This window comes from Molothrus ater, chromosome 2 (genome assembly GCF_012460135.2).
Source record: "Molothrus ater isolate BHLD 08-10-18 breed brown headed cowbird chromosome 2, BPBGC_Mater_1.1, whole genome shotgun sequence".
Taxonomy (NCBI): Eukaryota; Metazoa; Chordata; class Aves; order Passeriformes; family Icteridae; genus Molothrus; species Molothrus ater.
The window spans coordinates 40,043,880-40,068,543 of record NC_050479.2 but is presented as its reverse complement, the minus strand read 5'-3'; the positions used below and the strand labels follow the sequence as shown (position 1 = coordinate 40,068,543).

The 24,664-nt window shown below is 40.2% G+C and overlaps 2 protein-coding genes across 2 annotated transcripts in view; one reads left to right on the top strand and one right to left on the bottom strand.

Moving 5' to 3' along the window:
- Window positions 1–2,840: 2,840 nt before the first annotated feature.
- Window positions 2,841–24,664, top strand: part of UBAC2 (UBA domain containing 2) — an 88,045-nt gene continuing 66,221 nt past the window's right edge. The window contains exons 1-4 of the mRNA XM_036382278.2: window positions 2,841–2,957; window positions 11,605–11,732; window positions 14,894–15,013; window positions 15,430–15,536. Of these exons, the coding sequence (XP_036238171.1) occupies window positions 2,927–2,957; window positions 11,605–11,732; window positions 14,894–15,013; window positions 15,430–15,536 (386 nt within the window). The 5' untranslated portion in view covers window positions 2,841–2,926. The remainder of the gene's footprint in view (window positions 2,958–11,604; window positions 11,733–14,893; window positions 15,014–15,429; window positions 15,537–24,664) is intronic.
- Window positions 16,901–19,155, bottom strand: GPR18 (G protein-coupled receptor 18). Its single transcript, XM_036382290.1, has 2 exons — window positions 19,069–19,155; window positions 16,901–18,160 (listed from the first exon to the last, which is right to left on the bottom strand). Exon 2 carries the CDS (start codon window positions 18,114–18,116, stop codon window positions 17,151–17,153), a length of 966 nt encoding a protein of 321 aa, XP_036238183.1. The 5' UTR covers window positions 18,117–18,160; window positions 19,069–19,155; the 3' UTR covers window positions 16,901–17,150.

Genomic DNA, 24,664 nt, shown 5'->3' with positions numbered 1-24,664 from the left:
TGCTAGCCTTCCTATTCTGGGATATGTTCCAAGGCAAGCATGAGGACTGATGATTTCATTTAACTCCAAAGTAGTCAACACTGTATGGTTCAACAATGCAAATAATTTGCTTAATTCTTATGACACACTACCAGTTGACAGCGATGGTGTTGTGATAAAAATACCTCTCTGCTTGGCACTCTATCTGAGGGCAAAAACTACATTTCCTCTACTATTCAATCAGTATGTGAAACTATAATTATTAGCAAGGGGTGTGCAGTTTTCTCAAAAATACATAGTGGATCTCATCTGCTGTAATCTCAGCAATATTGACATAATAATTAAAAAAAAAGGGATAAAAACATCAGGGGTTTCACAGACTCTGTAATGTATTTGTAGACATATATAAGATAGCAGCAAATAGATTGAGAGCCAGCTGCCTGTATTCCAGCAGTATTGACAAATCTGCTAGGGTTTTGGTTTGCTGTTGGTAGAAGCTTTCCAGCTATTGCTACTCATCCAGCTTCACTGTATCTGTCAATGATAACAAGTCCACAGAGCAGCTTTCAAAAAGGCCCTTAAACATTTCCCAAATGCATCCTTATTGAGTGGAATACATGCCTAAGTCTCTAGTACGTTCAGTGATTATGACTTGAATCCAATTCTAGCACCTGACGTGGCAGAGGAGAATCCCTCTAATGTGATTACCTTGCAGACATCAATCTAGGGAAACCTTCAAAACAGAGCCTATAAAACAAAAAATACTAGGCCTTGGCTCTTAGGACTGTAAACTTTTAAATAATGATTGCTCTGTCACTTGATTCTGTGAGACTGAAAGAAAAGAAAAAAAGGCAAGTTTTGTCTTCAGCACTGAAACAACATTCCTAAACCTATTACACAGGCAATACTGGAAAAGTTTTCAGGTTTTATCCTCACCTATAGTAAAGCCAGATCCACAAAAAGGCTTAATTACTTTAAGTGGCGGTTAGTCAAAAAAGTTCAAAATGGTAATTAATTAACCCATGAGTACCTCATTAGAGCCCTAAAGCTTCAGGAGACACCCAAGCTATTCCCAAAGAGGTTTCACGCTGGAGCTATTACAAGCTTTGCAGGCTTTGCACCTCCTTATTTACCTTCCATTCCTTAGAAATGAGGGTTGCCTGTCGCTTTTGTATGGTTACAGGCATTCAGCAGTGCACTGGCAAGACAGAGTTTGCATATGTAGCATACAGCAGCCAGAGTCATTTGCATTTGAAAGAAAGAAGGAAAATTTCTGTAGCAAATCATTTCTTCCAGCTGCGCTTTAACAGCAGAGAGTAAGCTGGTTGTCTCTAGCCAAAGACACAAAGTATGGATGGGTTTCATGCTGTGAATCCAATTTAGATTCTTTTCAGAGGAAAGAACCTCAGCTTGGGATAAGTCGGGATTTCCAATGTGCCATCTCTTTGTCTCTTCCTCCTGGCTGGTTTAGACATACCTCCTGCTCTGTGAGCGGATTGTGACTCCCAATCCCACCTGCCTGATGCAGGCCTTGTATAGAGAGGACAAGTGAGCAACACAAATCTGAAGTTACTGCTGGAAATTGGCCATTTGAAAAATACATGCTGATATGCTGAATTTAGCTGAAGCCTTTGTGAGCCAAAGCAAAAGGTCTTTTTATGTCCCCTTGGCAGTGTTTAAGAGATTATGTTTATAAAGTTTTGGGAACTCAGCATTTCTGAATGCTGGCTAATAATTGCATTTGAATGCAAATATTAAAATCCATTTTTATGGTATATAACAAAATGTATGGAATATAAGAAATATATTACTTACCTAAAATTTCTCACTATTGGTTGCCTACTTAAAAATTGTTACTTAGCTGACAAGTCACATTTTGCAGTTCCAGAGTGGCATTTGTTTTCACTCTTGTACTGCAGTAAGGTAAATGTGACTTTGAGACCCACAGTTCCATCACCACACAAACACAAAGCACACGCACCTTGTGCTGCAAAGCATTGTCACCTTTTTAAATAGCCCAGCATGATTTATTTCAGTAAAGTCTGAGTTCTACATTTTCATGAACATGTCAGTGAAATTCGGTGCCCTAATAGTTTCATATTCTTATGATACCATATCTCCTATGAAATCGGGAATTTGGCTCACCTCATTTTGGGTGCCTACCTTGCTGTTAGAGAGCTGAAGTCTGATGTGCCATTAGAGCTCGTGGTGATCTCTTCAATGTGGTCCCTTGGTGGAGCCTGGGGAGGAATTTATTTGATCCTAAAGCAGACACCTTCATTGGGCCACCTGAAAAGCTCTCCAAACTCTGCTGTCTGTGTTGGCTGTGTCTCTATTAGCTGCAATGACAGCTCACCCACAGCTCCTAATGAGACATTTACCTGCTGGACTCCCCAGATCAGGGTGAGCCTCGAGGGCCAGAGTTTTCCCAAGGGTAAGGAGTCAGGCTTCCTCAAGGCACCTACAAATTTAAAATTCAAATCGTGTTGAACCACGAAATCACAGAGTAGTTAGGGCTGGAAGTGGCTTCTGGAGATCGTTTAGTCCAACGCCCCAGCCAAGGCAAGGTCACCGGGAGCGGGTGACACGGGAAAGTGCTCACGTGGGTTTTGAATGTGTCCAGAGAAGGAGACACCATGCCCTCCCTGGGCAGCCTGTCCCAGTGCTCTGCCGCCCTCAGTGGAGAGAAGTTCTCCCCATTTCTGAAGACAGGAGTAATTACAGATAACACACGCACGCCGAAGCGCCGCCCGCGGCCCCGCTCGCCCGGCGGGCCCGGCAGGGGGCGCCGCCCGGTCGCCTGGCGGCGGCGTTTGGCCCATCGCGGCCGCCTTAGCCCTCCCCGGCCCCGGCCCCGGCCCCGGCCCGCCGCGGCTCCTCAGGGGCTGCCCGACCTCGGGGGCTCCGCCAGCCGCGCCCGCCGGCCGGGCCGGGCCGGGCCGCTGCCATGTTCACCAGCACCGGCTCCAACGGGTTCTGTGAGTACCGGCCCCGCCGCGGTCCGGGGAGGGCGGCGGCCAGGGGTGGGAGTGCGGGCGGCGCTGCCGCCGTCGGCCCCGGGGGAGCCGCTGGCTTCGGTCCTCTCTTGGCTGGACTTTTAAACTGCGTGACGGCGGGAGGAGCCGCGGGTGTGTCTGTGTATGTGTCTGTGTGTCTGCCTGTCCGTGTCTCTCTGTGTGTTTATATGTATTTGCATGCATCGATGTAGATCTCCGTGCCAAGATACGTATCAGAAAACGCAAGCAACCCCTCTTTTCTAAATGTGACATTTAACTTATTTTTTAAATCCAGTTTATTGATAAGGCAAATGTAACGTGCCCCTAGCTCTGCACGGCACATGTAAATAATTTCGTGTCCCGGTGCTACCTGAACTGACTTGGCAGGTATCTGGGGCTGGCTCTGAGCTTGTTTTACAGGACACAGACTCTGCAGCGTCTGGAAGCAGCAGCGAGGAGCTGACCTGGCTGCGGTGTGGACTTGGGCACCACAGTCCTAAGAGCAGGCGAGGACAAATGCTAAGTCAAAGCTTTGCTGACTAATTGCGTGCTCCTTACAAAACGGGAGGGAGTGTCCATCTGTCCGTCTGCTGAAGGGCAGGAGGGCTCTGCAGAGCTCTCTGAACGGGCTGGATCAATGGGCCGAGACCCAGCAGTAGGAGGGTCAAAAAGGTCAGGTGCCGGCTCCTGCACTTGGGTCTCAACCACCCCAGGCAGCACTACAGGTCTGGAAAAGAGGGGCTGGAAAACTGCCCGGAGGAAAACGATCTGGTGCTGGTTGACAGCCAGCTGAGCATGAGTCAGTGTGCCCAGGTGGCTAAGAAGGCCAATGGCATCCTGGCCTGTATCAGCAATAGTGTGGCCAGCAGGAGCAGGGCTGTGATTGTCCCCCTGTACCCAGCACTGGTGAGGCTGCACCTCAGGTACTGTCTCCAGTCCTGTGCCCCTCAATTTAGGAAGGACATTGGGGTGCTGCAGCATGTCCAGAGAAGGGCAGTGGAGCTGATGAAGCATCTGGAATGCATGTCCTATGAGGAGTGGGTGAGGGAGCTGGGGTTGTTTTGCCTGGAGAAAAGGAGGTTCAGGGGTGATCTTATCACTCATTACAAGTACTTGGAAGGAAGCAAAGTGAGGGTTGCCCTCTTGCAGGTAACCAGCGACAGGACAACACCAGAACTTAGCCTCAAGCTGTACCAGGGGAGGTTCAGGTTGGACATTGGGAGGAATTTCTTCACAGAAAGGACAATTAGATACTGGAATGGGCTGCCCAAGGAGGTGGTGGATTTGCCATCCCTGGAAGTGTTTAAGAAAAGACTGGAATGTGGCACTCAGTTCCATGGTCTTGTCAACAAGATAGTGTTTGGTCAGAGGTTGGACTTGATGATCTCAGAGGTCTTTTCTAACATAATTGATTCTATGAAATCAATTTGAGTGTGAAAGCACCCTCTGACTAGGGGGGAATAATTCTAGCATTTAAAAAGGGATGTCAGTTGCAGCTGTATTTTGTATGAGGAATCCAAAGAAGGGAAGAGTCTTTTTCAGATGGATCTGATAATACCGTACCTTGATTTGCAGCTCCTGATTTTTCATCTTTCCCTGTGCCCCCCAACAGATACTGTAGAGGGACTTTTTAATGGCATGTGTCTTTGTATAATTCTATGAGAAAGAATGGAGGAGGAAGAGTATCTTTGTTAGACTGAATGGATGGAAAGTCATGGTCAGTATTTACAAGTTTTTCCAGGTTTGATCCATCAGAAGGATGAGTGGGAAATGGTTGTCATAAGAAACAGATATATGGTAAGGAAAAAAACCTAGATAATATGTCATTCTGCAGAAAGAAAATCACAGACTATCCTGATCTGGAAAAGACCCACAAGGATTATCAAGTCCAGCTTCTAGGCCTGCACAGGACAGTTCAAGAATCACACCATGTGCCTGAGAGCATTGTCTGAATGCTTCTTGAACTCTGTCAGGCTGGTGCTGTGATCACTGCCCTAGGGAGCCTGTTCCAGTGCCTGGTCACTCTCTAGGTAAAGAACCTTTCTAACCTAAACCTTCCTTGATACAGCTCCATACTCAGTGTTGTACTTTTTTTTCCTTCTCAAAAATAAATACGCAAATGTTCTTACTGACCTTACTGTTGACCTAAAGTGGGTTTTTGCAGTAAGACTTGGCTGGTACGGGTGCACTGACAAACTCCCGTAGAGGCATGGATTTAGGTGCAGTGACATATGCTCACCTAGGGCACAACTGTGGCAGTCTCAGGTGTCCCTGTGCCCTCAGAGTTGTTTCTGTGTGTGTAGCAGAAGTTGCTGTAGTAGCAGCAGGAGTGTGGGATTCTGTCAGTGATGCACAGAATCTGATGGTTCAGGTAGTTAATGAGTTGGCGCCTGGTGTTGTATCAGGGAACTGTGTGTGTGTGTGTTCTGCCCCTGGGGCTTGGGAACCTCTGGCAGAAGGCAGTGTTGGTGGGCTATGGGACCTGTGTCAGCGACCCTGAATAAAATAAGTGGACACCTGTTTCAGCAGCAATAACAATGATCATGGCAGGTTGCACTGAAGGCTCCTGCAGCCTGCTGTGCCACCTCTGACAGACTAATTAACATCTATAATGTTGGGACGGGGAGATGTAAATGTAAAAATAAACATACCTGGTACATGGTACGACTGTGAGATAGGGAAGCCAGGAAACACAGGGCACCACCTTCTAAAAGGACAATGATAGTTTGCCTCTGCTGTGGAAACTGTTTCTGTTATCTGGAATAATGGAGGAGCTGGTATGCTCTGGAGAAAAGTGCCAGTGGTTCTGGGTACTAGTAAGAGACAGTGCAGATATATGCAGATGGCTTATCAGAGCACTAACCCAGCTGAGCTGACTTGTCAAAGGGCATTGCAGTGTGCTCAGGGGGCGTCCTGGCAGCACCTGGCTTTAGGTGTGCTTGACAGCTGGGCTGTGGTACCAGACCCAGGCTGGTTGCTTGTGTTGCAATCTGCTGGCAGCTTCTGTCCTGTCTACAATGCTGCTGAAACACTTGAGCAGTTCTGCAAAGGCTACATGAGTGTGTGAATGGCCTGGCTGTTTGCTTTACTGTAGTGCTGCTTAGTTTGCCGTGAGGCTGCATCTCAGGAGCAAAGTATGGTACATAGGAAGGCTTTTCCTTATAGGACACAAAGGCCTTACTACAAAGGCAGTTTAAACCAGTTAGACCAACAGAAACCTTTCTGCAGACATTGTACTCTCCCCTCCCAGTATTCTTCATGCTGTTTATGTACTGCACAGGAGTCTGGTAGGAAAGTCTTTAAAGAGTTGGTCATTATTAATGTAAAATTTGAGTACATCTTTTAAAGCATATACACTCATTATATCTGAAAAATATTTGACTACTTTGACTACTGCACACAAGCTATTTCTTGTAGTAGGAGTGAGGAGAACCCTTTGAACTCGCTAGTGCAACTTAGGCTTCTACCTCTGTGAACCTTGTAGTGCAGAGCTAGCAATTTGTTAAAAATCCCCAAGGCAAGAAGGGATCTCTGTGCTCCTCTGCTTGCATAACTGGCAGGACTGAACTCTGTTGTGCAGAGGCGTTGGAAAAATAATAAAACGATGTAAATTAATGCTTTGTGGTATGACTGAAGGAAAAATGAAGCATGTCCTGAATACATAAGTTGTGCATAACAGCGTTATGCACTACAGTACTATATGGGAAAGCAAATTAGCTTGTACAACAGCATGCCACTGTGCAGCCTGGTTAGCCTGAGCCCTGGAAGCAGCACAGCATTGAAGGCCACAAAACTGTGGCTATTCTGCTTCTGCAGAGCTAGCTCATTTTGTTTCAGGCTCGTGTGGGGATCTCCACATGGTCTTGTGGTGTAGCCATATCAAATATTTCTGTCAGCGTATACTAAAAGTAGTATGGTAACAGCTCTGTCTGGTTGGAAGGAAGAAAAGTTTACTGAATGGGGTGAATACTTTTGATATTTCAACCTGATTCAGTTTCTATTTCAAGTACTGCTTTTAGAAACAAAGGTTTTCTTTTTTTTTTTCTTTTTGTATCTCCTTTTTTTTAATAGTTTGTGACCTAGGCTACACCTAGCAGTTTTCTAAACAGTAAATGTATAGGCAAGTAGTTTGATTACAGTCTTGCCTGTACCTTTAAAAATAGATTTAAAGCATGATCACAGGTTTCTCTATTAACTTTCTTAATACTAATATTATTCACCTCTCAGCTTCTGGATTGAATTTAGAAGCATTTGGTGAAGAACTGTTCCTGCAGTGATACTCTTACTGTTTTCACTTGCAAATGAACATCACTGCTGGTTGGTGAGACCGCTGCAGGTTCTTGGACAGGTCTTGGAATACAATTGATTGATATCTGCATGATGGTTTAATACATGAAAACCAACCACTCAAAATGCAGATTCCATAAGTGCATTTGGGAAGTACTGTGGATTCAGTTGTGTATCAGTTATGGCTTACTTCACAGATCTTGTGTATAAGCATTTCAAAACTTGTTTTGTGCCTCTGTATTAGCCCCCAGCAGTTAATTGTCTGTTTGAAAGTGACATGCCTGCCTTATAGCAGCTGGGTTTGAGAAATTTGCAGGTGATAGTGGAAAAAAAGAATTGTTACACAGCATGTTTTCTGCAGCTGTGGTGTGAGCTCAGCAGGGATCCCCACAGAAATTGCCCTGAGCTGATTTGAACTTCTGCAGCCGCTGCTCGTCAGCCGGCTCATCTCTTCACATCAACCAGCAATGAGGTCCTCTACCAAGTCAACACTTGAGTCCTGAGCCTGGAGTAGCAGTCCAGGGGGTGAAGCTGTTTCTGCAAGAGCTCTTCTGCCACAGTAGCTTGGTCTGGCTGCCTGTTTTGCTATGCCCATCTGCTGTCTCTTCATCTGTGAGTAGTGAACAGGCAGGGACAGGAAATAATTTCAAAAACTGTAGCTGTTGCTGTATCTTCTCATTCTTGCCATTAGTGCAGTGCTGATTTCTGAAGCTGCAACTCAGGCAGTTGTGCCATAAACCTCCCCCTCTGTTTGTGACAGATGGACACTTGTGTCCTTCACTCTCTGCGCTGTAAAAGAGGCACTGGCAACCAGCAGAGTAGTAGGTTCTGGAAGAAGAGGATCTGTGGGCTTTGTAGTAAGTGCAGGGGTGGAATGTGGAGGCTTAGAAGTGGTTTTCTCACTTATGTCACATTCTGGGATCAGCTTCGCATTGCACAGTTGGTAGCATGAAGGTTGGGACACTTGCCTATGAGATTATTAGGGCAGTTTTGGGGGAGAACTTCTCTATTGCACCAGGAAGAAGCAAAGATCTGTAGTGGAAGCTAATTCCTTGCTCTTCATCATACTGAAAGAGTATTCTGCTGCTTATTACCAACACTTCTCTGGGTACTTAGGTGGATGCTCAGTAGATGTGTTGCAGCACCAGTGCCTATTGTTTGGAAGAAATGCCACCTAAGGAGCACTGTGGGATTGCAAATTTATTCCAAGATCTTTGAAGACAGTATTTGATATATTTTAACTTTTAAGGTCAAAATGAGTTTTTATCCTTTCATTCTTCTTTCTCTATGTGGTATAAAGACACCGTGTTTTCTCCTTCTGGTGAACATTCGCATCGGTGCTGCCAGCAGACTGGTGCCGTGGTCTGTTCGTGGTAACTATTTCCATCTTATCCATGCTTGCACATTCATTCGATTAGAATTCTGCTTTCTAAATTTTACCTTTGCATTGTAAGTCAGGAATTTGACTTGGATATCAGAATGCCCAATTGTGCAAAATCTGGCATTGTTGTCATTTTTGGTCTGACATGCTTGAGGCATTCCATAGTAGTAAGAAGGTTGTTCCTTCCCCATGACCTCACAGCAGTCCTCAAGAAGGATCTGTATGCTCTTATAAAAGGGATAAAGCAGCTGCTACACTGTGCAGTGAAACACTTGGAAAAGAATTTCAGAGGATGCGTTATTATATTTTTCAAGTTCACCAGACAAGAATAAACTTCTCAACCGTGATGGCATTATGAGAAGCAGGAGAGTAGAAATTTCCATCACTCATGTGATGTTTCCTGTGGGTGACAATCAGATTCATGGGTTAGGTGCTTCTGTGGTTTTTCACTTGATGACGTGTCTTATAAAAAGTATTTTTCCCAGTATCAGGGTTTAAAGTGTCTAAGCTGAAAGCTAAAAGGAGGCTCTTAATAAAAATGTGTGCTCACACTTTTGGAGAAAACAGATAAGGTTCTGTTGGTTGCATGTTTTTGAAAGCATTCAAATTAGGAATTAACTTGATAGGATGAAGTATTTCAGTGTATATTACCTGTAATGTAAAAATGTTCTAATAAAAAAATTGCAGTAAAATCTACATATGAAACCTGTATAGAAAAATATAGTCATGGTGGGATAGCTAGAGACTTTGTTCTCATGTGTGTCTGTGGTAATGTGATCCTTATGTAAAAAGTTTTATAGGATTAATTAGTTCTTGTGAACTAATTAATTTCTTAAAATTAATGAAATAATGTAAATGCATTTAGTAAAATATAGTAAAATAACAATTTAAAGTAAATTTAAAGTAAAATTTAAATTTAAAATACAATTTTAAAGTAAAGTAACAATTTTTATCAAACTTTGGTTCAGAAATGTGTACTGTTGTGACTATTACAATTCTTCTGAATTAGGCTGTACTTCCAAGTATCAAAAATCTGTATCCTGATTATAAAATTGACCTTTTCACATTAAGAAATGTTAATTTAACTAAGTTAACTCAGGGAGTATTGCTTGAGGTTTCAAATTAATATCTGTGTGCATTGTCTGTGTAGTAGCTTTCAGGAAGCTCCAGCTTCTTTTTTTTCTCCCCAGTGCTGTACAGTTCTCTGATGGCTTCAGATGGTTTTGAAAAGTCCTATTGAATTAGAGGAATGAATAATTAAAAAAATGTATGTGTAAAGAATATAGACTTTATTTTTGGAGGAAAAAAAACAAAAAACAAACCCAAGGAAAGATAGTAGATTGAAATGTGGACAGTTTTCTTGCATTAAAATCAGACTGGTGTCTGATGCAATCATAAAAGTAGAGCTTATATTTAGCATAGTAACATCAATCTGTGATCCAAGTCACTGCCTGATTTCTATAAAAGGATGGTTCTTCAAGGCCATACTTGCTTAAATGGAAGCTGCATGTTTAAATAATGAACTCAAAAGGTATGGGTGTGGACTGAATTAATAGTTTTAAGTACAAGAGATGTTTTCTTCCCATGGTGAACATCAGAAGACTGCAGACTTCAAGGTGGTGAACAGCTAACTGTGCCCATCCAAGTAATTCTTGATGTCATCAGTTAATACTTGGATGAGGATCATGCTTAAACTATGTAGCAAGAGCCATATTTTCGATGGCAGTGGGATTGTGCCATAATTAAAATCTTCTCTTTGGTGCCTATTGCTATCTGCTTTTTCTAGCAGTTCACTATTCTAGTGCGCAGCAGATGTTGAAAAAATCATTCATGATACTCACTTTAATCTGGACAGGTAGTAAATGTTTATTGTATTATACTGTTTCATGCAGTTTTGTTCCTGCTGTGTTCCTGCTTTTTACTCCCCATTAGTACTTTTAATGTAATCTCATTGCTCCTTTTATTATATTAAGAAGAATGACAACAGAACTATGGATTTTTGTAGTACCATGCAAAAACAGTTGTCTGAAAATGAATGGATTCTGTGCCATAGCTGATGTGTTTGGAAAGGAAGTAAATGTAATTCAGGTTACATCTGTGAAAAGGAGAAAAGTCATAGAAAAAATAATATTTCAGATTCTCTGTGTTGGCTTGAGTTTTTGGGCAAGAGTTTGTTTTATTGCATCAATTGCACCAGCAGGTTAGGGTGAATTGCTGGCTATGCTCCTGCTGGACATCCTACTTGGCAGATTTTAGTAAATGAGAAATGTGTATTGCAGATTTTGCTGTTCTTTGCCTGCTTTCTTGTGAATGTCCTTTCTGAACGTCATGCCCCTAGAGGGAAGGAAGATTTCACAAACATTCTGAATCTAGTAATTTATTCATGAATAATTGTAATGATTGAATGGAAGGAAGATGAGTGTCCCGTAAATTGACTTAGATATGATTCCTTGAATGGTGGATCTAAGTGCAGTGGTGAGAAAGTCCATTTATTCAGTGGTTCCTACTTCCTAGCCCCTAAGAGAAAGCTGATCTTTATCCCTAAGGCAAAGGAAACAGGAATATTTAACTAGATGTGCTTGTATATTTTGCTAGAAAAAAGAGTGATTATTTTATTTCCTGAAATGCAATGGAGCCTTGGGAGGGCAGTATAGGAGGACATGACCTCAGTAGATGCAAAGAACTTAGGTTTAGCTGTAGCCAATTTCATGAGACAATGTTGGAAACAAAATATCTGGTTAATATTTAACTGTCATTAATATTTCTAAACATTTCCTTTGATTAGTGTGTTCTTCCTATCTATTTGCAAGTTTTTGAGAACTTGGGAAGTTGTTGAGCTAAAAAGTCAAGGTGGTATCACTGCTATTATGTCTTGCAGTCACCTGTTTAAATATGTCACTTTTTGAATGTGAAAGACTTATCTCTAAAATGGTTTGATTGTTTATTTGTTTTGTCTTTAAGATAAAGCGCCTTTGTCAAAGAGTTTGTTACTAGTCCCAAGTGCCATCTCGATTCTATTGACTCTGCTCTTCCAACATTATCAGAAGTTCTTTGCATATAACCTACAAGCTGTAAAAGAGGATTTTCAGGTAAGAGTCTGTTCACTTTCTGTGAAAAGAGACTGCAAACTGTGGTTTTCTATGCAATTTTCCCCACAGTCTGTTTGTCCTCTGGTTCTTTCCCTTTGTTCACTGCTGTAGACCAGCTTGTTCTTACCTTTTTTTATGTAACCCCAGTATGCTACTTTTTGGAAAACATGAGAAAAGTGATCTGAAACCATTAATATGGCTTTTCATTTCTTTTTCTTGTCTGGGAAATTACTTGGTTTGTGTTGTTTTTCCTTTCAGGCACTGGCATTTGTAAACTTGCTGTGAATGAAGTGTGGCATAACCCATTTATTAATACAAATATTTTGATATGAATGTCAGTATCTTAGTGTGCCTAATTTTTGAGGCTGAAGAGGGCTACTTTGATTAGGCATGCTGATTATAAATTACTTATTTTAACAGCAGAGGCTGTAGTTTTCATTCTCTAACTAACTGTTGTAGTTAGTTGTGGAAAACTAAACTTTGCTTGTTGAATAGAACTGCTGCTTCTAAATTGAAAATTCCAGATGATGGGGGAGTTTGTCATGCTCTTCAGTAATTGGCTGAATTGGTTAATTTCATACTCATTCCTGTTTCAAACTAAGATACTCTATCTTTTAGATATTGTATCTTGTAATGTTTTATTTTAAATTTAATTAAGGATCCTATAGTATCAGCTCTAAATGTTGAAATAATACACTTAAAAGTGATTAGATAAGTTCTGTGGGTATTTGTTTTGGGATGTTTTTAATTTTTGGAAGTGGCAAACTACGCTCAATAGAGAAAGGTTAGCAAATGCCTCTGTGTTTATCTTACCCCACAGATATTACAATTGCATCAAACAAAAGGTATGTAGTCAAATTAATGTCTTTGAGGATGCCAGCTGTAGCCTGTAAGCATTAAAAGATTATTAGACCTAGCTAGTGATGCTCTGTGCTATTGTGGTCTCTGCAATCTTTCTTGTCAAAAACAAGAGCTTTATTGCAATAATAAATTACAACTCTGCAAGAGCACTGCTCATATTTACCAAGTATCTTGCTGATGCAGTGCAGTGAAAATACATAAATGATGTCTGCCTTTAAAAAATGTTACTACCAAGTGTTTGGGGAGGGGAATGAAAAAGTCTGAGAAACTATTCAAGTTTTAAATGGAAATTGTGTGGATTTGGGATTTGTTTATTTGTTTGTTTTGAGATCTGTCTTCAGAGGAAACCTGTCTTTCCATATGTTTGATCTGCTGAAAAACAGTAGTAGCTGCATTTTATTCTAAGAAAACATCTCTACTGTGTCTTAACCATAAACACTTGCAAGTATCTGTACAAGCTATGACACTTTTATTGTGGTGCTTTGGGGAATTTGTGAGTTTGGATTTTTTATTTAATGAGATTGTTTCACTTATTGCCACAGCCCTTGGAGCAAGCTATGTACTATATCACTGGGTACCTCTGAGATCAGAGAGAACAGATTTTTTAACTCCTGTCTGGTGCTATTATTCAAATGAGAACTCTTAAAAGAAATTTTGTTTAGAATAAATTCACCTGCAAGGATGTGTTTAATGGAAAGGTATTTTTTCAAGGAATGAACAAACATTTTGGATGTTGGATTTTAACACTTCTTAAATCTGGTGGAAAGCACACAAATTAAAGTGAACAGTTGAAGAAGAGTACATTCGATTTGGAAGGCAAAATATGTGCTGTCCAAAACTAAAAGGTCATTGTCTCCATACAGACGGTCCTCAAGAGCAGTGAAAATGCTGTGTGAAAGATCTTCATTACATCATATCTATGTGTTTTTTTAAGCTGGCTAAAGCAAAGAGCAGTAAAGCTGGAAGCCTTTCATAGTCTGTGTGAGAGCTGCTCAGTTAGTGCTTGAAATATTCAGCTGCAAGGTCATGGCCCTGCCAGTCTTGACTTCAGGAGGGATCATACTCAGGCTAGCATTTAAAACTGGGCATGTTGACATGGGATAGTGGGAATGGTGAGTGAAGTGGATTGGGGCCAGTACTGTTTAGTGTCTTCATTCATAACTTGGACAGTAGGACATAGCGTTCTCTCAGCCAGCCTGTGGGTGATGTAAAACTTGGATTTGGAGTTGTTACACCTGCTAGTTCTGCAGCCAGTTAAAAGGAAGAAAAGGGTCAATAGGAACATAAGTACAGCAAGGACAAATGCAAACTCCTGCATCAGAGAAGAGTAACACCATGCACCAGTACAGGCTGTGGGCTGAGCAGCTGGAAATCACTTTACAGGAAGAGCCCTGAGGGTCCTGGTGGAGGCTTAAATTGAACATGAAACAGCAATGCAGCATTGTGGCTAAAAAGCCCAACAGTATCCTGGGCTGCATTAGGTAGGAAGAGCCTCACAAGGAGGCCTGGAGGGTGATGATCTCTACTCTCAGTGAGGGCAGTCTGAAGTGCTGTCCCTTGTGCTGGGCTCCTGAGTACAAAATTGACCTTGCCATGTTGCAGAGAGTTCCAGTAGAGGACCACCAGGCTGGTCAGGGGCTGGAGGATTTGCTGCATGAGGAGAGCCTGAGAGAGTTGGGATTGTTTAACCTGGGAAAGAGAAGGTTTAGGGTAGATCTTACCAGTGCTTGTAAATACCTAATGTGAGGGAGCAAAAAAGGTGGGGCCAGGCCCAGTGAAAGGACAAGAGGTAATGGGCAAGAATTGAAATACAAGAAATCCCATTTAAAGGGAAAGGTTTTTACTGTAAGACTGATGGAACAGAGGAACAGTTTCCATCCTTAAAGATGTTCAAGACTCAACTTGAACATGGCCCTGAGCAAGCTGATCTGGTTAGACCTTCTTAGAACAGTTACACTGTATTAGTTTGTATCTTGAGGTTGCTTCAAAAATTTTTTTTTATAATTCTAAATTCACTAGGGTTGTGATTTACATTTTTATTTCTAAGTGTAAACTAGGAACCTCAAAAGTGTGTTTTGAGTTAATTTCAATTGTTTATTTATTTTAACAGTTAGACATCTGCTTTGAAAATATTTTAAAGAGACTCTCCATAACATGCTACTCTCTATATTTCCCTCCTTAACTGTGCTGCATTTCTCTTACCTGCAATACCTCCAGTATTGCATTCTCTCTGAGCACAAATTCTCTAAAGAATTTCCTTGAAGGAGGAGTGGCTTAACATGATGATATTAACCTTCCAGATTTGGAGACTTGTATGTGGAAGAACAATATGTCTTGATTTGAAAGACACATTCTGCAGCACTCTGCTCATTTACAACTTCCGAATATTTGAAAGAAGATATGGCAGCAGAAAATTTTCAGTAAGTTCAGTTTTGAGAGTTTTTTAATAGAAACTTTTCTATACAGTTTAGTTTTGTACTCCTGGATGAATACTGAAGTTTTATTTCTAGTGTGTTGTATAGAAATGTGTTAAAGGGTTGTAAAGATAATTTGGTTTTAATAAATTTAAATTTATATTGATAAGACCTTGCAGTCAGTGGATTATTCTAATTTCTATTTGCAGTTGTATCACTTGTAAGATATCTTTTGGAAACAATCTTACTCTTGATTCTTCAGGATCTAGACAAGTAGACCTGGAATTATGTTGTGTTAAAGATTGAATTTGTCTTTATTGAACTACTATAGAGGTTTTCTTAATTTTTCTTATATTTAGAGGTATATTAAAACCTTATTTTCAAACTGTTGAATTGATTTAAATTAACCTTTTTCTTTCCAGTCTTTTTTACTGGGCGCTTGGATGCTCTCAGCTTTGTTTGACCTTCTGCTTGTAGAAATCACTCAGTATATATTTGGCATCACCATCAACAGCTTGCCTTCTGGTTTGTAAGTAGCTTCTAATGAATTGGTTATTTTAGATATAGTTTCAAGGGGATTGTTTTCTGAAGATTTCATTTTAAAAAAACTTTCTTCATGTATCACTTCAAATTAATTTATCCTCTTTTGAACTGAAGTGTAAAGGTTCTTGGCACAACTACTGTAATTTCAAGCATTTATTTCTTAGCTATGATTTGTGTTTAATTTATAATTTATCTGTACAATGATTAGTTTCCAATCCGTTAGTCTCATTTCCTCTGTTAACATGATTGCAACATGGCTTGCAGGACACAAATTATTGTTGTATTTGTTCAGTCTAAATTGTTTGGCTCCATTCAGTTTGTAAAAACTGGAATCAGGTTGTGCTGATTTCTGTCTTAAATCAGAAAGGCAACAGAGCTGTAAGTCATGTGCTTTATGTTCACTTTTGAATGCATATGCATTTTGTATTGGTATTTTGTATGTTTTTGAAAAATTGAGTGCCAGAGGTTGTTACTCCATTTCGTGCTTGCAGCTGAAGTTCTTACAGATTTAAGGTGTTCAGTGGTTCAGTTTTGCATAGCCTATGTTTGAGATTTCTGCACTTAATAAAAGATATGCATATTACAGTAGGACCACAGAGCTTGCAACCCTTTGTGGTTAAACTTCTGGCAGGTGAGATTACACAGACTTGAGTTTCCATATGTTGCACACTCTGAGGTAATATAAAAGCTCTTGGAGTAAGATTTTTAGTATTAAACACCATATCAGACCTTTTCTTTTTTATTTCTGCTTTTCCAGAGCATCTGTTGAAAGTATCTAAAGACTGATATATAAGGGACAAAAAGCATATGCTTGATATTATAAAAATATATTTTTTGTAGTGTCTGAGTATTTAAAAGAAGTTGAAAGCTTGAGTAGCTACTGCAGTTACTTGTGTTTGTTACCTAGAGTTTGTTGCTAGGACATAGGCTGCTAATGTGTCTGGAGAAATTAATATTTTCCTATATGTAAAAAGATACTTTGTGCAAAAGTAAGGTGTCATAAATGTGCACATCATATCCACAGGTAGGGAATGAACAGTCTGACCATTTTACCCTTTGATGATATTTTTATGACTGCAGAATATAGTCAGTTACAAAGAAATCTGCATCAAAGAGTTTTTAATTAAGTAAAATATAATTTTACCTACATATGCCTTCTCATTAAGTCATAATGAATTTGATATTGAGAGAATGAAATTAATTTTAGAAATGTGGGATATACGGTAGTTTCAGGAGCATTTGATTATGCAAATATAAAAAATTCATATATGCAATTCATCATAATTCTTCAGTGTTGTCTGCTTTATTATATTAATAGTCACTTTCACATCTGTCAATATTCATAGTTGCTTGAGATGATAAAAGCATTGGAAAGTTTAACACTGATGCTAGGTTTTAGTTCATTTCAGGTGAAACAACAAAAGATGTTGAGCAGATAAAAAGAGGTCCAATTATTATTCTGCTTCTGTCATATTTACAATGCAACAAATATATCTGTTACCTTTGGTTATAGAAAATCCTTCTGTGTAGCCAAGTGCTAGAATTTGGAAAAAGAATCCCTTGTTTGCATTGTAAAAGTCCCCTGACATTTTTTCTCTTTTTATATCATTTCACTGTTCATATTATTGAGTGATCTTACACTTCCAGTTCGAAAACTTTTCCTGCGCACGCTTCGAAGGTAATTGCGATAAAGGATTACGCTGATGACTCTTGCCTGGAATTGTTTGGAAACAATGTAGTACAGTATAACATCTAAGCATGTACTGAGATTCATGAGGAAGGTGGTAAAGGCTGCCCAGGGATTGTAACTTGTATTTTCATCTTGCAGCATCAGGAAGGCAAAGCAAATGTGGAAGGGTACAAAGCAGATGAGTACCTGAGCAATCAGAGTAACGATAATTCTTATGGATCTCTCCTTGGCCTTAGGCTTCAGTTTGGAAGTCTTGCCATGAATAAAATTATAAATAATGACAAGGTAACACCCCATCATGATAAACAAGGGGATCAAAAAGAAAAAAATCAAGCGACAAAAATTCAGTGTATTTACTTCCTTTAAATGGATGATATCAAGCATTTTCAGGCAGGTGGTGAAATTTGAGGCTTGGTCTGGATCAGATCGTAAAAACACCAACGGGGATGTTGTTGAGAGGGTCATTATCCAGATTCCAGTGCAAGCCAGCACAGCTTTTTTTGTATTTTTTAGTTCTTTGACATGTTTGGGTTGGACAATAGCCATAAATCTGTCTACGCTGATAAAAGCGAGCAGCCACAGAGCAATGGCTGGGTAAAAGACAGTGAAAGCCCCGAGGATCCGGCAGAACGTATCTCCAAAAGGCCACGCTTCTGTCCCGTGGTAGACTATCCGGAAAGGCAGGGAAAAGATAAAAAACAGGTCAAGTAATGCAACGTTCATCATATATACAGTTATAGTTGTTCTCTTCTTGGTAGTGCAGCTGAACACCCATAGTGCAGTGGCATTCACCAGCAATCCCACTGTGAACACAAAGCTGTAGAAGACCAGTGATGCAATCCTGTATTCTTCTGGGTGGGAATTTTCTGGCGTCATAGTTTAATTGAACTTAGGAATAGTTGTTGGGCTCCATAAATCCCCTAAAATTAGATAAAATATGGGAAGTTATTCTCAGTCAAATAAAATCTGTCTTTAAAAACAAACAGGAAGATTGTTTTAGGATGGTGTTTAGTGATGAAACTATTGTTTAGCTCTGAAATGTGCTAGTTTTGTTGCTTTTTCTGACTGCAAATACATTATCATCCTTTGAGGGAAACGTATTGTCAGACTTGTGAAAATAGTATTTATAAGTGTGTTTGAATAAAATATTTTTGCTACTTACAGGGCCTTTTAATATAAGGAATCAAAAAGTCAAGATTGGCATTCCAGGTGTGCATCAGTAGCTGATAAGTAGATTGAAATAGTTGAATAGTTGTATTTGAGCTATGACAGCTACTTTCTAAAGAAAATATTTCTTCAAGCTGTCTCTGTTAAAAAAATTCTTGACTGAAACTAATTATGAATAGAAACAAGTCAGCATGGCATTTAGTGACATTTGGATATGCAAAGAGTATTGACTTTGCCTTTTATCTGTGTAGGACCTACTTAACTCCCAAAAGAGCAGGTGCTTGCTTATTAAAGACACTTAAAAAAACTCTTTGAGTATGTGCGTATCTTCTAATGTTTAATTAGTGTTTAATCCCAGGACATCAGAACCACCCACCCAACCTACAAATAAAATTAATAGATTAATAGACTTCCTGTTTAAAAAACTAAAAAGGAGGAAAGCACCAAAGTCCCCAGCCGGGCCATATGGGAACAGTATTTGTCTGGGGGAAAAGTTGCTGTCTTGTATCCAGCTACCCCAGAGCACAGTTATGTTCCTTCATCCAGCTTCTTGATCATAGGAGCTGGACATCTGAAATGTCCCTTTGCAAGCTGAGGTGATGAGAGCTGGAGGAGAAGATCCTTGGTTTTCTCTGGAGCCCATGAGGATGGCAGACCTTACCTGGTGCTTGCATGAGTGCTTTGTTTAACCTTCACCCCCAGCACTTTCCTGGCTCTTGGTGTGGTCACAGTTTCATGACTTTGTGTGGGAGGGTTCCTCTTGTCTGGCCTTTTACCCAGCCCTGTGGCAGCTTTGTGAAGAGGAGGAGGAGGAGGAGGAACAAGTTAGTTGTTTGTCTGATCTTCCCACTTGTGACAAACGGCCAAGGAAGTTCCACAGTTTCTGTTAGGCACCAGAACTGTTCTCCAGAGCAGAAGGGTGCCTAGTTCCTGTGTGTTTTATCTCCAGAAGTGATGAATGCATTGAAACCCAGGTTTATTGTTACTGCCCATCTGGTCAATGCTTTCTCTGTAATGTTACCAAATACTTTCTCAGTGCTACAGGAATGCATAGGGGATTGAACCAGTGTTTATTAATCTGGCATCCTGGTTTGACAGTGGCAAATACCAGCTGCATCTGAGAAGGGTACCATGGAGTAACTAACTTAAATATGACCTGTTAAATCTTTATATAGGTTCGTTTCTGCCTTGAAATATAGTTTGGGCTTCTAATTTTCTTACAGTTCTCCAGTTTACAGACATATTAAAGTTATGCATAGAAATATTTAACCCTTAACTCAAGGTCTTTTTTTCAGCTGTACAAAACAAAAAAGGTATGTTTTGTGCTCAGATGAGGACATTAGAACATGCAACAGAATTTATGTTTTGTTTGGGAAAAGCCATGTATGTAATACAAAAAAGAAGTTTGGGGTGCATCTGTATAAATGCCTCTCAAATTCCTCATTGCATGAAGAACTCTAAAAATAAGAAAAATAAAATAATTAAATAATGCTAGCAAACCTTATTGAAGGTTAGATGGCATATACTAAAAAATGTTGTGCATGTGCTAGCAGCATAGTTAAAATATTATCTGGTACACTGTTCCACTTTCACTACTGTTGCACAAAATTGTCCAAATGTTGCTTAATATACACCTCCCCCTTGCCCTTGCACATTGTAAGTGGGTTTTTTTTCCTCTTTTGTTCTGTTATTTTTTCTCTCTTGCTAGTCATTGTGTTTGACAGTGCAGAACTACCAAATTCAATATCCTGAGTGATTTGGCAGGTGAATTGACAGGTAGAATCATTCACTTGAATATTAAGAAACATCATGGATTTTAGTTTTCGTTTTGCTCTTGTCTCCTTTGGTCTTGCAGTAACTGTAATTATTTCTGGTCAGGTCATGTTTTCAAAATAACCAGTAGCCTGATTTTGATGGGAAGATAGGAAGCTCAGTCTGGTGTGATCTACTTTTTATGCCTTGTTTGCTGGTTATTTCAAGTTCGTGACAGTTTTGAGATATATCAAAGAACTGACCTGCTGTAACAGAAAGGGTTTGTTGGGTTTTGGGGTTTTTTTCCTTGGTTTTTGGAGACTGTTTCCCAACTTTGTGAGTTTAAATGCATGCCTGTTAATTTTTAAGAACCTAAAATGTAGCATTTATGTAGGTAAGAAATATTGAGATTTTTGAAAAGTGTATGTTACCTATTTGCATTAATACACAATTGGAGATATTTTGCTTTTTCGTTGGTACTTGTCTGCATGGAGTTCAGGTTGATATCTCCCAGTCAGCCCAAGCATATCTTTGGGTGCCTCTGGGTGGATGGTTTTGCCCTAGTTGCCATTTTTTATAATGGGAACATTTACTTACTGGTATTGATTAGAGCACTTGCTGAAGAGCCCCTTGGAGTCACTGGTTTGGGAAGACTTGTCTGTGTTAATTCTGAATGATTCCTCTGTTGTTTGTCTGTATATTTTATCAATCTTTTAATTTTTTAATGATAACTGACATTCTGAATGTCTAATGTGAATTGTGAAGGCCAGCTAGGTGCCTTGTTGACAGCAAAATCACCATTAAATCTCTTCCTCCAGATTCTTAATGTGAGTTAGGTAACAGTGGTTCCATTTAAAGGGTCATGTGTGTATCTCTCTTCCCAATCTCCCTTTTTACTTTGTCCCTTATATCTGGTTGCATTTCCCCAAGGATAACATGGCTTTCAGTGAAGCACAGAGACACCAAGTAACATGAATCAGAACATTTTTCTTTTAGTGATAAATGTACTTACCAATGTTTTCATTTATTGCATACTCTTAAAATTTTTGTTAAAATCCTAAACAGTATTTATGGTACTATGCTTTTACAAATGCAATCATTTTTCTTTAAATGTTATTTATAGAATGCTGCTGATATTTTGAAAGTGCATTGAAAATCCAATATCTTTTCATTAGTTCTAGAATTAATGCCCATGTTCTGCTTCTGAACAAAGCCTCTTAGCAACATGTATGAAATCCAAGTTACTTTGTTAGCACAGCATAAGGGATCATTACTCACCTTTTGCGCGCTACAAAATTTCTTCAGAGATGCTTCTTTCATGGCCCCAAATCTGTAGAAGGTTTAGACTTCCTCTTCTTTGCTCAGCTTCGCTTAGCTAAAATAGCTCCTCTTCTCAGGCAGGAAACAATGACGTAATCTCACTAGTGCTGAGCTCTTTTATTGGTTATACTTAAAAGTTACTATTTCACATAGAAGGGGTGTGTGTGGACTGGTATTTCTATTACCTTTCAGCAGTCAAACATTTGTAATATTTCCAGTGTGGTCAGACTAGGCTGTTGTACTACATATATTTTCAGCTTTTAAATGTTTGTGGTATAATGAAAGCATATTTTATGTTAAAGTTTCCATAAAAAGGTATCTGCAAGAATACACATCTTGGTTATGCATAAGTTTCTAATAAGCATAATGTAAATGTATTTTCAGTAGAGCATAGTCTGGTGGATTTTTTGTGGAAATCCCCATTTTATTTATATTGCCTTGGATAGTAGTCAGTCTGAAAGTGACAGAAAGTCACTGCATTTGAAATGAGAAGTTTGATTCACTTGAATACACAACTTTGTTTATGCCTGTAATTACAACATTTTATTTACACAGCAGCAATATTTCTATTTTTTATTTGCTGTCTAAATTAATAACATGCTTATTTGAGAGCTTTGCTGAAAAACGCTGTATGAAAAGAGGTTTTAGCCTGTGTTAAAACAGAGTAAAATTTCTCAGCTGTGTCACTGCAACAGACATCTTAGATGGGATGGGAGTAGTCACAAAGGTTTGTAGGTGAAGACTAACTTCCTGTGTTTCCTCTTTGTCAGCTTGAGAAAAGATCCACCCTTTAGAAAAGCAACTTGGAGAAGGAGATCATTCCATATTTTCTGTAGAGTGCTTGTTGCTTCAGGTCTCTGGCTGGCAGTCTTTGGGAGGTGTTAGCAGAGAGCTCTGTGTTAACTAGGGGAGCAATAATGTTTTGGTCTCCACCTGACCTGTCATCAGGAATTTGCCAGGATGTTCACTTAGTGCCAGAAGCTACAAAGTCCTGCAGTTCAGAAATTGCCAGAATCAGGTTTGTTTGTGGGAACATCTTTCTTCACTGACTGTAAAACTAATGTGGGTGGGTGATTCTCACTTAGTGCTCAAGCTAACTTCTGGAAAAAGAAACCCCTCTCTCCTGTAGTCATGTAATTTATATCAGCCTGAATGGGTTTGTGTTACCATGTAGGTGTCTGCATGGGTCAGTGTGATTGTTAAAGTAATTATAGGGAGGGACCTGGGCATGATTTTTGGTGTGTAGACTACCTTTAAATATTTAGGGTTTTTTTCTGTTCAGGTGAGCTAATATGAAACTTGTTTTTTTATGATCATTCCAAAGGCCTTTTAAATGCAGTGAGCTGCAAATCCTGCCCAGATCACCCTAGGGAAATATAAATTTATTTAAAAGCGCTTAATATTTTAGGACTAAGGAGTATCTTAAAAGGGCTAACCAGTGCTGAAAACTCTTCTGTGGCTTTATCATTATTAAAGCAACTCCAGAGCATGCTTCAGCAGAACAAAGCACTGTTTTCAACTGTTCAGTGAAATTCAGTGCCATATGTATATCTTGTGGAAGAGAAGAACTGGACTTTTGCACTCTCCTGGGCAAGAATACTTTATTTTGGGAAAAAATACAGAAGTGTGGAGGCACCTTCTAAGCTGAACTGCTCTGTGAATGCAGTTTATGCATTTATGTTTATGCCAAAACAGGCAAGTGGACAGCCAGTGCCTCCTTAGCAAAAGAGAAAGTACAAAAGTGATTCTGGGTTTAATGGGAAGCAGGCAGATGTTGAATTTGGGATCAGAGAACCTATATGCTGTGAGTTGTCTCTAGGCTTGTTGTCTGCTTGGGGGAGAGTGGAAAGTGTGACCTCTTGTAGTTGTGTCATTTTGTCTGGAGGGTGGCTGATGTTCTGACCCTGCAAGGGAGGTCATGCCTTGTGAGGGCAGCTGGAATCAAATCCCACAGTTTGCACAGGTGGCTAGCAGCAGCCCAGTTGAGTTTGCTGGCAGGTTAGCCATCCATCAGGTTTGCTGCAGCATGTCAGTGTGTGTTCTGCTTTCACTCAGGCTTTTCACAGCCTTCCTGGTAGAGAAGAGGCAGCCAAACCTCTCTGCTGCTTGTAGGCTGGCAGGCCTTCCCCCAGGCATGGAGAGGTAGCTCTGTTTGGCAGCAGGAGGCTGAAAAGAGGTGTTTGCAGTTGCATACTCCTTGTCTAGGTGCTCAGCTGGCGGCAGCTGCAGGGTGATAAGCATTTGGAGGTGAACACCCAAGTCAAAAGTTGCACTGCCTGTGGTTTGCGAGAGGCAGTGGGCTGCTCTGCAGTGCCACATTCCCCTGTTACTTTGGTTTCTGCTGTAGGAAGCACCTGGCTCTATTTTTATTTCCTTTGCTGTTTTATCAGCTAGAAATGAGTGCCTTGCATTGTTTTCCCGCAGATGGATGAGTACTTCCTCTGCTCCAGCTTCTACTAAATTAAATGCTCAGTTCCATCTGGGGTCTTCTTTTGCTATTCTGAACTTTGAGCAGTAGACAAGGTAATTTTAGTTGCATTATGTTGTGCTAAAGCTAGTTTTAAGTAGTTAAAAGCTAAGCCAATGTGCTTCCTGTCTGAGGATAGGGCAGAGTGCATGTGGTCTGTTATGGTGCCTTCTCTAACTGGTAGTAAGCCTCAGAAGAAATGAGTTTGATCACTTGCAACAATCTCGAAGTGCAGCACTGAAGAGATTGCCTTCATGCTGTTGCTTTTGCAGAATTAATGTACTGCTGGTTCTTTCAGTGGTTTAGTCATGGTACAGAAAAGTCTGCTTTTCCTGTTCACTTACTGTGTAATGTAAGCTTTGTCCAGCTGATACAGAGAAGTTCTGCACACAGTGGGACAGAAGGATTACCCTTGTGCCTCAGTTTGGTAGGGAGCTGGCTTGAGCTCATGTTCTTCTTCTCCTTTCAAACTTTCCACCGTTGGGATCTATTGAAAAGAAAGAGCTGAAGCTTCTTGCATGGCTCACTGCACCAGTGGTGCAGAAAGCAACTCTCCCATGTCACTTTGTTAACTTACTGACTTGCTGGTGTGGGTGAGTTCACGTGCACTTCTGGGTTACTGTTCTCAACCTTGATGAAAACTGGCCTCATTTTTTATTCCCATACTGTGTTCACCATAGTGAATACTGAAGAATAAACTACTGGTTAAAAGTTGGCA